At 53.0% G+C, this 14,121-nt stretch overlaps 2 protein-coding genes across 2 annotated transcripts; one reads left to right on the plus strand and one right to left on the minus strand.

Moving 5' to 3' along the window:
- The first annotated feature begins 1,179 nt into the window (after positions 1–1,179).
- Positions 1,180–5,658, plus strand: Nags (N-acetylglutamate synthase). The gene is made up of 7 exons (XM_048367018.1): positions 1,180–1,805; positions 2,307–2,581; positions 2,679–2,892; positions 3,121–3,301; positions 3,827–3,998; positions 4,092–4,274; positions 5,103–5,658. Exons 1-7 carry the CDS (start codon positions 1,395–1,397, stop codon positions 5,254–5,256), a joined length of 1,590 nt encoding a protein of 529 aa, XP_048222975.1. The 5' UTR covers positions 1,180–1,394; the 3' UTR covers positions 5,257–5,658.
- Positions 5,659–7,271: 1,613 nt separating this feature from the next.
- Tmem101 (transmembrane protein 101) lies at positions 7,272–10,902 on the minus strand. The gene is made up of 4 exons (XM_048367049.1): positions 10,219–10,902; positions 9,773–9,953; positions 8,980–9,126; positions 7,272–8,304 (listed from the first exon to the last, which is right to left on the minus strand). The coding sequence occupies exons 1-4, from the start codon at positions 10,353–10,355 to the stop codon at positions 7,996–7,998; spliced, it is 774 nt and encodes a 257-aa protein (XP_048223006.1). The 5' UTR covers positions 10,356–10,902; the 3' UTR covers positions 7,272–7,995.
- Between the last annotated feature and the right edge of the window lie 3,219 nt (positions 10,903–14,121).

Genomic DNA, 14,121 nt, shown 5'->3' on the forward strand with positions numbered 1-14,121 from the left:
TGATGTAACCGATCCAGCCGATCGCTCAGGCAGGCGCCTTCAGGCAGCACTTGGGCCTGGTGGCAGGTGACACTGACTCACTTCCTCTGAGAGCGGGGACACTCTAGTTCTTTCCAAGCCCCGAGTCTGAGTAAGATCTACTTTGCTTCAAAGACCAGCATGCCTGCTATGAGCAGAATGGCCCTCAGCTATTTCTGTGCCTCCATTTCCTCATCTGTAAAATGAGGGTGATTATATGGGGATGAGACGAGTCAGGATTTAGGGAAGGGTTTTCCACAGTGCCTGGCATTCTGTATGGAAGGAAACTGAGTCAGGAGAGTATCAGGATAAAGAAAGGACAGAAACAAATCAACAGACTTTTATTTGGGGCAAAAGACTAAGGGGGAAGCCAGAGTCATTCACCCAGAGAGATGAGGGCAAGACAATCTTACCACTGAGGTCTCTACCTCTACCTCTAAAGTCAGGCAGGGTGGTGTGTGTGTGTGTGTGTGTGTGTGTGTGTGTGTGTGTGTGTGTGTGTGTGTGACAGTTGGTCAAGGGAGGAGAGGCAGGATGGGGGGGCTTTTTGTGCAGAGATGGAATCTTGAGCTCTAGGGAAACATCTGTTTTTAGCAGACGTGTCAACAAACAGTAGGGCCCACTCTTCTCAGGTTATCTCTTTTACAGCCACAGGGTATGTCTGAGGAGGGGAGTGAGGAAGAGAAACACCATGCAAAGCCTGCGGCCAAGAGGGAAAGGTGTTTTTAGTTTCAGTCATTTTCCATTACTACACGTGAAAGGCCTTCCATAGGCCTCCCTATTCAGCTGGAACTTAACATTGGTTTTTCTCTCATTTTATGGCTAAGGCTATCTATCGCCTGTTTCACTCACTGGCCTCCCACTCGAAGTCCAGAGATAAATGGATTTTAAGTTGACATAGTTTAAAGAAAGAAAACAGTTCCTGGGGTAGGCCTTTTAGAGTAATCTGGCCAGGGGTTCCCGTCCTCCACCCAGCCTAATCGTTCAGGTCGGCCAGTCCCTCCCCTCCTCCCTCGGCACCTGCGCGTCATCCCCAGACCTCTCCCAGGTCCCGGGTCCTTCCGGGAAGGCGCCCTGGCAGCTGATTAAAGAGCTCACCTGCCCCCCCTCACCCCACCTTTATCTCGGCCTGGCGGTGAGTCCCGTCCACACCCCCCCCCCTCCAGAGGCGGGGGTTCCTGGCGGCCCCGCCCCCTGACCCATGGACTGACCCTCTCCAAAGGCACCCAGAAGTAATTCCAGAGCCCGGGTCCTGACCCGCCTCGGCCTGCTCCAGCCCCACCCAGGGACAGGTTAAGAGCCCCTCAGCGCGGGGTGTAGCAGACAGACTTCCATCCCTGGGGGGAGGGGGGGCGCGGAGAGGGCTGGCCGTCGTCATGGCGACGGCCTGGGTAGCCACGACCCTGCGGACCGCAGCTGCGGGCGGCGGGAGGCTGAGGGGCACTCGGGGCGCCCGGAGGCTGAGCGGTAGCACGGGGCGGCGGGCGGCTGCGAGCGGCAGCCCGGGACGCCGGCTCAGCACCGCCTGGGCGCGGGCCCAGCCCCCGAGGGAGGAGACGCAGGGCGCGGAAGACGGTGCCCAGTCGCCGGCCACCGAGCAGCCGTTCTGGACGCCGCCTCCTCCGCCCCCCGAAAGCCCCGCGCCCCCCGCGGGCCGCTCGCTGGTGCAGCGGGACATCCAGGCCTTCCTGAGCCAGTGCGGGGCCAGCCCTGGGGAGGCCCGGCACTGGCTCACGCAGTTCCAGACCTGCCAGTACTCCGCGGACAAGCCCTTCGCGGTCATCGAGGTGAGCGAGCGGCGACGGCCACCGGACAGGGGTGGTGCGGGCGACGCGGGGTCGGGCACGGCAGGACCGGCGGCGGACCCGGGAACCGCAGCACGAGGGCCCTGGCCCGCCACTGGGGATGCGTGAGGCCGTGCGCTCTTCTGACACCCACCCGGCGCCAAGGCTGGAAGTCGGGCGCCAGCCTTCGGGGGTGAAGTCTGAGGAAGCCCCCTCCCCGTGGGCGCCCCGGCAGGGTTTCAGAAGGCAGAGCCGCCACCTCCCCTCCCCCCAAGGTATCCCAGAGTCCAAGGTCGCAGGCAGGAGGCAGGATCACGGGTGTAAGGGAGTGGCAAGACCCAATGGGCAAAGGGCGGAGCAGACACGTGCAGGTGGCCAGAAATGGGGTCTTGCAGGGGAGCAGAGGGCCCTCACTGAGGGTCCCCAGGGCCAGACAGTAGGAGCATGTGGCTCAGTGCCAGTGCTGCTCCCCCCACCCCCAACACCCACTCCTCCATTCCACAGGTGGACGAGGAGGTGCTCAGGTACCCACAAGCGGTATCCAGCCTCGCCTTCGCCCTGGCCTTCCTGCAGCGCATGGACATGAAGCCGCTGGTGGTCCTGGGGCTGCCGGCCCCCACGGCGCCCTCGGGATGTCTTTCCTTCTGGGAGGCCAAAACACAGCTTGCCCAGAGCTGCAAGGTGTTGGTGGACGAGCTGCGGCATAACGCCGCCACCGCCGTGCCGTTTTTTGGTGGCGGGTCTGTGCTGAGCGCGGCGGAGCCCGCCCCCCATGCCAGGTTAGTGCCGGCCCTGCCCGTCCCTGCGTCCTCAGGGCAGGCTACTGTGCTCGCCCCGCCTCGAGGGGACTTCTCCAGCGCCTGGTCTGGCCCACAGCTATGGCGGCATCGTCTCAGTGGAGACGGACCTGCTGCAGTGGTGCCTGGAGTCCAACAGCATCCCCATCCTGTGCCCCATCGGGGAGACGGCCGCGCGCCGATCTGTGCTCCTCGATTCGCTGGAGGTGACCGCGTCGCTGGCCAAAGCGCTGCAGCCCACCAAAATCGTCTTCCTCAATAACTCAGGCGGCCTGCGCAACGCCAGTCGGAAGGTGCGCCCCTCCTCGCGTGCCCACCCCCACCCGGTGGCTCTAGGGGGGGGGGGCTGAGGCCCTCAAGCCGGGTTTGGCCCCTGGTGCCCCCAGATCTGACCAGCCCTGCCTGGCCTGCAACTCCAGGAGAAAAGTAGGGCGAAGGAGGAGAGGTCCTCCGGGCAGGAGTGCCATGGGGGCGGGGACGCATCGTGGCCCGGGCTGGAGGCTCATCTTGCCCCGACGCAGGTCCTGAGCAACGTGAACCTGCCCGCCGACTTGGACCTGGTGGCCAACGCTGAGTGGTTAAGCACCAAGGAGCGGCAGCAGATACGGCTCATCGTGGACGTGCTCAGCCGCCTGCCCCACTACTGCTCCGCGGTCATCACTGCCGCCAGCACGCTGCTCACCGAGCTCTTCAGCAACAAGGGTGAGCGCCACGGGAGGGCGGGCCGGACCCAGCCGGAGCCGGAGCCGGGGCTTCCCCGCCAGCCCCTGCCGAAACTCGGGGAGGTGAGAAAGGCCAGAGACCCAAGGGTGACGCAACCCGGGTGAGACCCGGGCTTTGGGCGGACTGGAGCCCTAGAAGGACTGGGGTGAAAGAATGGCAGGTGGGCGGGGCTTGCAGGAGAGGAACGACGAATTGGAGATGCCCGTGTGGGCGGGGCTCCGTTGGGAGGGTTGGAGGAGTGGGATTGGACGGGACTGGGAGAGGTAGGCGGGATTTAGGTGGTGGGCGGGACGAGGGGGCTGGAGAGAAATTTAGGGCGGGAAGCCGCACTGAGAAAAACAGGAGGGAATACTGGCTAGGTAGAATCCAGTCGTTTCACTGAGGGTCCCCCAAGAGATATTGTCCCCCAACCTTTGCCCCGCCTGCAGCCAAAAACGGGCCACACACTGAGAGGGACGGACTCTGGGCCATCCTGAGGCCTCCCCGGCTTGTTGTTTGCCCCAGGCTGCGGCACCCTGTTCAAGAATGCCGAGAGAATGCTGCGAGTGTTTAACTTGCAAAACCTGGACCAGGACCGCCTGGTGAATCTAGTCAACACCAGTTTTCGCAAAAAGCTCCGAGAGGACTACCTAGACTCGCTGCGCCCGCGACTGCACTCCATCTATGTGTCCGAGGGGTGAGCCTGGGGGCTCCCAGGGGGCAGGGACAGAGCTGGGCAGCTTCGGGCTGGCCAAGGAGTGGTCCCAGCCTGCCTCTCCCACTGTGCCAGGTACAATGCCGCCGCCATTCTGACAGTAGAGCCGGTTCTGGGGGGCACCCCATACCTGGACAAATTCGTGGTAGGCTCCAGCCGCCAGGGCCAAGGCTCTGGTCAGATGCTGTGGGAGTGCCTGCGGCAGGACCTGCAAACTCTGTTCTGGCGCTCCAGAGTCACTAACCCCATCAATCCCTGGTAAGTCCCGCACTCCTCCCCTGAGCCCCACTCATCCCTGCCCTGAGGTTCTCTAGCCAGTTTCCACTCACTAGTCTCCTTTCTGAGAGGGTAAGTCCCACCCAGGGTTGGGTCACCTAGTGAAAAGACTCAAGACTACAGGGCTGTGCTGGGAATATGGCCTAGTGGCAAGAGTGCTTGCCTGGTATACATGAAGCCCTGGGTTCAATTCCCCAGCACCACATATATAGAAAAAGCCAGAAGTAGTAGCGCTGTGGCTCAAGTGGCAAAGTGCTAGCCTTGAGCAGAAAGGAGCTAGGGACAGTGCTCAGGCCCTGAGTCCAAGCCCCAGGACTGGAAAAAGAAGAAAAAAAGACTACACTTCTGCTTACCTCCGGACCACACAGCCTGCCTCTCCTCAGGTGCTCTGAAATCCTGACTCTTCCCAGCTCTTTTCAGGCCCAATGGCCAGCCCTCTGACTCCAGGCTACCCAGCCTCCAGCAGCCTTCCCTCAGCAGCCAGACCCTTTCCCTGTCCCCCTTTACCCTCCCCCCATACACACTAAGAAGTGGCCAAGCAGTGGAGAGCCAGCGACACACTCATGCTGACCTTCCTAGCTGTCACCCTAACAAGTGCCCTAACTTCTCTGAGCCTTGGCTGCTTCTTCACCAAATGACAATACAGCCTGAAATGACAGGCTCAGCCTGCTGCTATGAGGATAAAATAAGACAGAGTTCAAGTGGAGTGTTTTCACATGTAATAAACACATAATAGTCATGAAAACCTAAGTTGTGACTAGTGATCACCAGCCTTGCCCTAAAAGCTGCCCTTTGCCTTCCCCAATCTAGGTACTTCAAGCACTGTGATGGCAGCTTCTCCAACAAACAGTGGATCTTCTTCTGGTTTGGCCTGGCTGATATCCGGGACTCTTATGAACTTGTTAACCATGCCAAGGGGTTGCCGGACTCCTTCTGCAAGCCAGCTTCTGACCCCGGCAGCTGACCCATGCTATGGGCCCTACAGGCCCTGGGACATCCAGGGCAGACCAAAAGCCATGCCTGCTGGGGGTGAGCCCAGGCTGCCACAGGCTGGATGGGGCTTGTTGGCTGAGTGGCCTACAGAGAAAGCAGCCCCTGCTCTGACTCAAGGGGTACCCAAGTGGGACAAGCTCAAGGAGGGAAGCCAGCCTAAGACTCAGACTTGTTCCAAAGTCGCAACCAGGTGGCCTTCTATTTTCAGCCTGGGGATGGGCAGAGAGGGATAACTGGGGGGGATGGGTCAGTTTCTATGGGCTCTGTACTACATTTTGAGGCTCCTTTGTCCAAAATAGCACCTCCCCCACACAGACCTGCCTGGTCTCCTAAATTCCTTTGGGACTTATAATTTTTCAGAAGGCTTGATTAAAATACTAATATGTGTCTGAATCAGCTCACACTTGAGAGGAAGTTAGCAGTGATCATCTAGGAGCAAGAGCTCATCTGGGGAGACAGGGTCCTCAAGGGAACACAGGAGCTCAAAGTGGGGCCCCACTAATGAACACAGCCATGTCTCCTCACCTAGAGGGGCTGCTCTATGCCATGTCAGAAGCATCCTCCATTTCTCCACTCAACCACAAAGCAGTTCCACTCCTCTTTTGGTAGGAGGACTCCACTTAAACCTCCCTTCTGAGTCTAGCTTCTGAGTCTAGCCCAGACAGCAGCAGCTAGCTCATCTTTTACTGCCAAGAGCCCAAAGAAGCCATGAGATGGCTTGACTTAGGAGCTCAGACTTGGTTACTCTGTCTGGTCACACTGGTGATCACACCATCTCTACAAGACCAGCACATGGCAGCTAAGCAACAATCTAGAGCCCAGAAGTCTGTCAACTTTTTTTTTTTTTGAACCTCCATGCTGTAGTTGGAGCTTTTTTTTTTTTTGGCTAGACCTGAGGCTTGGACTCAGGGCCTGAGCACTGTCCCTGGCTTCTTTTTGCTCAAGGTTAGCACTCTGCCAACTTGAGCACAGCGCCACTTCTGGCCTTTTCTTTTTTTTAAATTTAATTTATTTATTAATTGAACACAAATCTTTTTGACAAGGTGTTGTGCAAAAAGGGTACAGTTACATAGTAGGGCAGTGTGTACATTTCTTGTGATATCTTACGCCCTGTTTTTCTTTCCCTTCTCTAGGTCAGGTAGACATATATACAATATACAATGTATCAAGAACATATACAGTACTGGCCTTTTCTATATATGTAGTGCTGAGGAATTGAACCCAGGGCTTTATGTATATGGGGCAAACACTACCACTAGGCCATATTCCCAGCTGGGGAGCTTGAGCTTTTGCAAGCTGGTTGTTTTGCAGTTCCAGAGCTGGAATCTAGGAACAAGGGCATGGTAGACAAGTGCTGTACCACTGAGGTTCATCTATAGGTCAGATTTAGAGATTATTTTTCTTTTTACATGGCAGTTGTGGGGCTTCAACTCAGGGCCTGAGTTTTTATGCTCAGGGCTAGTGCTCTACCATTTGAGCTACAGCTCCACCTCCAGCATTTTGGGTGCTTAATTGGAGATAAGAGTCTCATGGACTTTCCTGCCTGGGTTGGTTTCGAATCCTGATCTTCAGATCTCACCCTCCTGACTAGGATTACAGGTGTGAGCTGATGGCACCCAGCCAGAAAGCCAAAGTACTATACAAATTCTCAGAACGGGAATAATTATGGGAGAATCAAAGTTCTCCAATGGTTAAATCCCATAGATTTAACCAGATAGCTATCAAGACTACCAAGCACAGAGACTCTAGCCTGTGATCCTAAGTGCTTGAGAGGCAGAGATCAGCAAGTAGGGGTTCACAGCCACCCTGGGCATAAGTGTTCATGAAACCACTGGGGCTGCAGAAATGGCTCAATGGTAGAGTGAATGCCTAGCAAACATGAGGCCCTGAGTTCAATCCCCAATACAAAATAAAAGCAAGGCAAAATCAATCCGCGGCGATGGCAAAGCATCCCATAGAAAAAACATCAACAAGGCTGAATGTGTATAGAAAAAAGTTTATTTTGGAGGACTGTGTGTCTGGTGTTCGGGTAGGCACTCGACTCCACCAGGCCAACCATAAAGTTGCAGAGACAATGGCAGCAGGTGGGCCACTGGCCACTACCTGCTCCACCCTGCCTGTGCCCGAGCAGACTAGAGCCTGCTCTGCATTCAAGGTGAGTGACAACCGCTACAAGTTTGCTCTGGCATACCCTGAGAATCCAAGTAGCTTCTAGAGTACCAGGCTCCACTGCTCCTCAGGAGGGGGACCTGGTCCATGTCCATGTGTCCACACCACTCTCCCACCCCCATGCTGTCTCTGAAAAGCACCACAGAGCTTAACTGCATCTGCCACGTCCAAAGGGGACTTTCCACATTTGTTCACTTGCAGAGCTTTCTGTCTCCCACTCCCAGTACTTGCATCCCAACCCTGCCTTATTTCCTTCTCAGGGACTCTTCTCCCCAAGATACTCTGAGAGCAACTCCTCTGAACAAACAGAAAAAAAAAAAAGAAGCAGCAGCAGCAGCAACAACCTGAAGTGTTAGCATCAGGGCTCCTACCCTCCCATGGGCCCAGCCACAAATTAGGAAAAGAGACTTGCCTCTTAACTATAAAAAGAAAAGTATGAAACACTAAGAACCATGAATAAACAGCAGTGGGTCAGCAAGGTGGAAGGCAGGGTTGGTCCTCAATGGCTTCCTGTGCCTATCTCAGGCGCTCACTGTGAAGCTCAGCCATCAGTAGCCAAAATGACAGCGGCCCCAAAGATGCCCACGCTCTCACCGAGGAGCTTCATCTGGTTCCAGAACTCAACACGCCGTGAGTTGTGCCAGTAGGCCACATTGCCATCGATGAGGAGCATGATGGGGGGCAGCAGTACAGCCAGGATCTGAGCAGCCAGGGTCACATAGTAGCCTGATAGGAAGGCCAGGGCCAGAACACCATACAGCACAAAGAACAGCTGGATCATCAGCTCCCCTCCTGGAAGGTGGTTCAGGTATGCCAGACGATCCTCCTTGCTGTGCTGCAGCGAGTAGGCCTGGGGAAAACATCATCCTTTAAGCCTCTCCAGAAGGCAGAAATGCCCATCTGGGGAAGGACCATACAAGTCAGCCCTTGCTTAGTGGGCTTCTGAGTCACCTGTAAGGATGGGGACTCTAAAAGTCAGGCTGACTATAAGGCCCCCAAGAAGCTCTGCTGTATCACCACTCCCCTGGGGCTCCTACCTCTGAATACTCCATGGAAGCCCACACAGAACTCTGCACATGGGACATGAACCTAGTCACTAAGATGACGCCAGGTGCCTGTAGCCTGTCTACACCCTCACCTTAGCACCAGGAAGTGCCAAAACTGTCTACCTTGGGTAGCTCCTATCAGCTCTAGATGGCAGAGTCCTAGCTTGGGCTGGAAGCACACTACATCTCCCTACCAGTGGCTGGAGCCACAAGGGAACTAGTTTGTTTTCCTCTCAGGTTTAATATAATATAAATGGTCTCTACTTGATGGCAATATAAGTGGGAGAAGGGACTCTTGCTCAGAGTTCAGGTGCATGGATAGCTCAAGGCCCACAAGGTGTCCAGGCTAGCCCCTGGGAGCCAAGCCATCAGGAACGATATACAGGCCTTCTGCTCCCTTTTCCTGGGTTCTGCCAGGTCTGAGCTAACCCCATTTCACATCTAGCCAGTCACCTCCAACCAACAGGACCTCAACTTACCACACAGATGAGGTAGATACCCAGGAACACCTGGCCGGTAGACTGTAGTGAGCGGCTACGAGGTTTCCTTCGGTACAGTTCCCCAGCCCCACTAGCCAGCACCAGGAAGCCGCCGATGATGGCAACTGTACGTGAGTACATTCGGACCTAAGCAGGGACAAGGGGACCCAACTCAGGAACTGCAGCACCTACATATCTCCTGGCAGCCCATCTCTATATCTCCCATTCCATCTGATGAACCCTCTTACCTATTCCAAGTGCGATGGACACGTACAGCAGAGATAGATAATTCTTTTTTTTACAGAAGTAGAAACTGAGGCCCAGAGGGATTAAGAAAAATGTCCATGGTCCTACAGAAAGTAAGTGGCATAACCCAGACACCACACATTACCCCTCCCCCGACCCTAAGTTTGAAGACTAAGCCCCACGTTCATTCTTTTTTCTTGTCTTTCTTCTATGTAGTAGAATCTATTCCACCTAAAACCCCCACTGATCCCATAGTTGTTCACATAAGTGCCTCCTCTAGTGAATGGACAGTCCCGGGGTCTAACCTTATCTCCAAGCCCGCGTGCCTGGCACAGGTTCTGGCATGTATTGTCTTAGTTACAGTTCCTGAAATCAGATCTGTAGATCAGGTAGTCTCCAAAATCCCTTCTGCCCTATCAGTCTGGGATTATTACCAAAGTAATGGTGTATAGGATTCTAGGTACTAGGGAACCTGGGTTCTGGTCCTACCAGTGTGGTAACTGTGGGATGACCTTAGGAAAGTCTGTTCTAGATTGGACGCGCTCACCTTCAGCCAGTCCCCATAGTGGACGTAGCCCCCGATGTAGGCCGCATAGGTGCTAATGGCCAGCTGGAGTGCAGCCCCCAGAGCGAACCACCGCCGCTTCACTCCGAAGGACATGAAGCTGGCACACAGCACGGCTGCTCCCATGTCGAAGTACAAGTACGGCACCGGGATGTCCGGCTTCCTGTGAGCCGAGAGTGGGGAAGCAGGTCAGAATGAAGCAACAAAGAACCTGAGATCCCGGTAGTGCCCACAAACTGTACTGTTTCCCCAAACTGTAGACCTCTCCGGTATCTAAGACTGCAGCATCAGATCTGGCCAGATCCCTTCCCAATTCCTCAGTCCAAGGGTCCCAATGTCTGAGCCCCAACTTGCCCACATCACCGTACCCCAGCTCTGGTGACAGGCCGTACCGCCCCCCGCCGCGCGGACTAAACGGGCACGCTCACCGACGCGCCTCGGCCCTTTCAGCGTAGAGCATGAGCTGGCTGAAGCAACCCCAAAAGGGGCAGCGTGTGAGCAGCACCGAGCCCAACTGCATGATCAACTGCAGCATCCAGCGTCTCGAACCTATCTTCGAAGCCATCTTGGGAAAGGGCAGTCCGCTGCAGCCTCAACCGGGTCTGGACAGCCAGTGCAGGCACCATAAAACACGAACTTCCGGTCCTTTGACTGCCTCCTTCCCCCTCCGCCCGGAAACAATGCTCTCGCCCTTTAGTTCCGGAGGGAAGGATGCATTCCAGTTGCGGGAATTCAGCCCAACCTCCTACCTATGGAGACTTCAGGGCTTCTTGTAACCTTCAGAATTGAACACTATTGGAAGCAACATGGGGTCAGAACATCAGAAGTCTTGGATCATCGCTGGATATACAGCCTGGATACAACCAGACCTGAACTCTAAACTGAAATCTAGTAGGTGATTTGGGCCACTTTACCTCAGCTGAGACTCATCTGTGAGATGGGATGACATCCTACAGATAGACTGAAGATCTAGGAATCGCAGTTTGAAACCAGCCTGGGGAGGAAAGTCTATGAGGCTCTCCAATCAGTTAACTGCCCCCCCCCCAAAAAAGCCACCAAAACCCAGGATACACACATACAAAGGTACTGCCATTATGTCTAGTCAACAGCAGGTGGTCAGTATATAAAGGTTTCTAAAACAAAGCTGCCCTATCTTTGGGAACACACACACGATATACATACCCTTTAATACATAAATTCACTCTCCAATATTTTATTTCACCAGTCATGGGGCTTGAACTCGGGGCCTGGGCACTGCCCCTGAGCTTCTTTTGCTCAAGGCCACTTGACTCCCAGCACCACTTCCAGCTGATTATGTGGTACTGAGGAATTGAAGCCAGGGCTTCATGCATGCGAGGCAAGCACTCTACAAGTAAGCCATATTCCCAGCCCTCCAATATTTTAGTAAGATCCAGTCAGCACTCTCCCTCCCCAGCAAATGATCTAATTCAGGACTGCTTCCCATCCCTGGAAGGTGCTTTTCTATGTGAATTAAAAAAAAAAATCTCAATTTGCCAGTGAAAACCAGACAATGAAACTCCTTTTTACTTTTTTTTTTCTTTTTACTTTTTTTGGTCAGTCTTTGGGTCTTGAACTCAGAGCCTGAGTGCTGTCCTTGAGTTTTTATGGTTAAAGCCACTGCTCCACTTCTGTTTTCCAGGTGGTTAATTAGGGGAAAAAGTCTCACACTTTTCTGCCCAGAGTAGCTTCAAACTGTGATCCTCAGATTTCAGCCTTCTGAGTTGCTAGGATAACAGGTGTGAGCCGCCAGTGCCTAGCAGTCAGATTTTACTTTTAACAGAAATACTTGGGGGGCGGGGGAAGGCTGGGAATGTGGCTTAGTGGTAGTGTTTGTCTAGTATGCAAAGCCCTGGGGTTCATTCCTCAGCAGGCTCACGAGATAGAGTGCTAGCCTTGAGCAAAAAGAAGCCAGGGACAGTGCTCAAGCCCTGAGTCCACACCCCAGGACTGGCAAAACAAAACAAAAAACTAGGACAGGGCTCAGGGCTGGGAATGTGCCTTAGTGGTAGAGTGCTTGCCTAGAATACATGAAGGCCTGGGTTCCATTCCTCAGCACCACATAAACAGAAAAACTCAGAAGTCTAGCCTTAAGCAAAAGAAGTTAGGCACAGTGCCCAGGTCCTGAGTTGAAGCCCCAGGATGGGAGGTAGAGGGGAGGACGGGAGACCAACCTCGGACAAAATCCGAGTATATTAGAAACATAACAATAAACATATGCAAAGAACTAGGGGCTGGGCTGGGCACTGGTGGCTCATGCCTGTAATCCTAGCTACTCAAGAGACTGGGACCTGAGGTCCAATTAACCAAAAAGCCAGAGGTGCTGTGGCTCGTGGTAGTGCACTAGCTTTGAGCAAAAGAACCAAGGGACAGTGTCCAGGCCCTGAGTTCAAGCCCCAGTACTGGAAAAATACAAAACAAAAAACTATAGGATGGTACTGTATATGTATGAGGGTGAGATTTCGATTCAAGGTGAAAATCCAAACTACGGGTAATTTTTTATTCGCCCCACTGCTCAGTGACAGCCACATGAGTTATTTTCTTCGCAATACAGACACATAGCACAGAACTTTTCCAATTGGTTTGTTTTTCCAGTCTCTTCATCCATCTCTGATTCAAATGGGATGGATGCACAGCTCTAAGGTGTTCAGGGCCACTACTGGAACTATGTGTTATAAAACAATCCTATGAAGCCTATCTGGCCTGCTCCTTCTTGCCACCCCCCCCCCACACCCATATTTCCTAAGCAATCAACCCACCATCTCTTCTGGGTCTGCATCCTGTCACTTGACAGGACTGGCAGTCACACAGGGTAACTGGCTATACCTTAAATGCTTGAGCACCACTTCCAAAGGTACTGAACAGTCTTACCATCTGTCCGTTGTCTGTTCACCAAACCACTAGACAGTTGTTTTGTTGTTGTTCATTCTTTTTTGCCAGTTCTCGAGCTTGAACTCAGGGCCTGGGCAGTGTCCCCAGGGTTCTTTGGCTCAAGGCTAGCACTCATTTGAGTCACAGCAACATTTCTGGCCTTTTCTGTGTATATGATACTGAGGAATCAAACCCAGGGTTTCCTGTATGCTAGGCAAGCACTCTACCACTAAGTCACATTCCCAGCCTTAGACAGAACTACTTTTTTTTGGTTAATCATGGGGCTTGAACTCGGCCAGGGCGCTGTCTCTGAGCTCTTCAGCTCAAGGCTAGAGCTCCACAACTTGAGCCACAGCACTTCCATTTTTCTGGTGGTTAACTGGAGATGAGTCTCATGGACCTTCCTGCCCGAGCTGGCTTTGAACCACAATCCTCAGATCTCAGCCTCCTCAGAAGCTAGGATTACAGGCATGAGCCACGGGCACTGGCTTTAGACAGAACTTCTTACCCACACCAATCTGGTCTAACCATCTCAGATTGAATCTGTAGATTCAATCAACTACAGATAAAAATATTGTGAGAAAAAATATGTCTGCATAACAACTATTTACATTCCCATTACACTGTATTACGTATTGCAGGATGAATATGCCTTATCTGAAATGCTTGGAACCAGAGATGTAAGATTTTAGGTTTTATCAGACTGGAAAATTTCATATATATGAGATATCTTGGGGTCAGGACACATGTCTAAACATGACATTCATTTATATTTTATAGATACCTCATACAGATGGCCTAAAGCTACTTTTCTACATTTTCAGCGCATTTGCCTTGATTGCTACCAACCATATGAGATCAGATTGAAATTTTGTGTCTTTTTTTTTTTCTTTTTGCCAGTCCTGGGGCTTGAATTCAGGGCCTGAGCACTGTCTCTGGCTTCTTTTTGCTCAAGGCTAGCACTCTACCACTTCAGCCATAATGCCACTTCTGGCCTTTTCTGTTTATGTAGTGCTGAGGAATTCAACCCAGGGCTTTGTGCATGCTAGGCAAGCACTCTACCACTAAATCTGAATAAGCAATAGAGAGATGATTCATATGTGACAAGTTGGGTGTTGATGACTAACATCTGTAATCCTAGCTATTCAGGAAGCTGAGATCTGAGGATCATGGTTTGAAGCCAGCCTGGGCAGAAAATCAGTGATATTCTTCTCTCCAAATAGTCACCAAAAAAAAAAAAAAAAAAAAGCCAACTGTGGAACTGTGGCTAAGTGGTAGAAAAGCTACTGAAATCAGAAGACTGAGGTTCAAAACTAGCTCAAGCAAATTCACGTGAATCTTATTCCCAATGAATGGGCAAAATGCTGGAAGTAGAGCTGTGGCTTTAGTGGATGCTAGGCAAGAAGTCAGTAGGAATATGCCTTTGCTTTGCTCTACCCTGC

This window comes from Perognathus longimembris, chromosome 17 (assembly GCF_023159225.1).
Source record: "Perognathus longimembris pacificus isolate PPM17 chromosome 17, ASM2315922v1, whole genome shotgun sequence".
Taxonomy (NCBI): domain Eukaryota; kingdom Metazoa; phylum Chordata; class Mammalia; order Rodentia; family Heteromyidae; genus Perognathus; species Perognathus longimembris.

What these genes read in the sequence shown, in the direction of transcription:
- Tmem101 (XM_048367049.1), bottom strand. Translation starts at nt 10,355, where the DNA reads ATGGCTTCGAAGATAGGTTCGAGACGCTGGATGCTGCAGTTGATCATG. An exon ending in GAAAGGGCCGAGGCGCGTCG is followed by an intron (nt 9,954 to 10,218) that starts GTGAGCGTGCCC and finishes CTCGGCTCACAG; the next exon opens with GAAGCCGGACATCCCGGTGC. An exon ending in GTATCTACCTCATCTGTGTG is followed by an intron (nt 8,305 to 8,979) that starts GTAAGTTGAGGT and finishes TGTTTTCCCCAG; the next exon opens with GCCTACTCGCTGCAGCACAG.
- Nags (XM_048367018.1), top strand. Translation starts at nt 1,395, where the DNA reads ATGGCGACGGCCTGGGTAGCCACGACCCTGCGGACCGCAGCTGCGGGC. An exon ending in GAGCCCGCCCCCCATGCCAG is followed by an intron (nt 2,582 to 2,678) that starts GTTAGTGCCGGC and finishes TCTGGCCCACAG; the next exon opens with CTATGGCGGCATCGTCTCAG. An exon ending in CGAGCTCTTCAGCAACAAGG is followed by an intron (nt 3,302 to 3,826) that starts GTGAGCGCCACG and finishes TGTTTGCCCCAG; the next exon opens with GCTGCGGCACCCTGTTCAAG.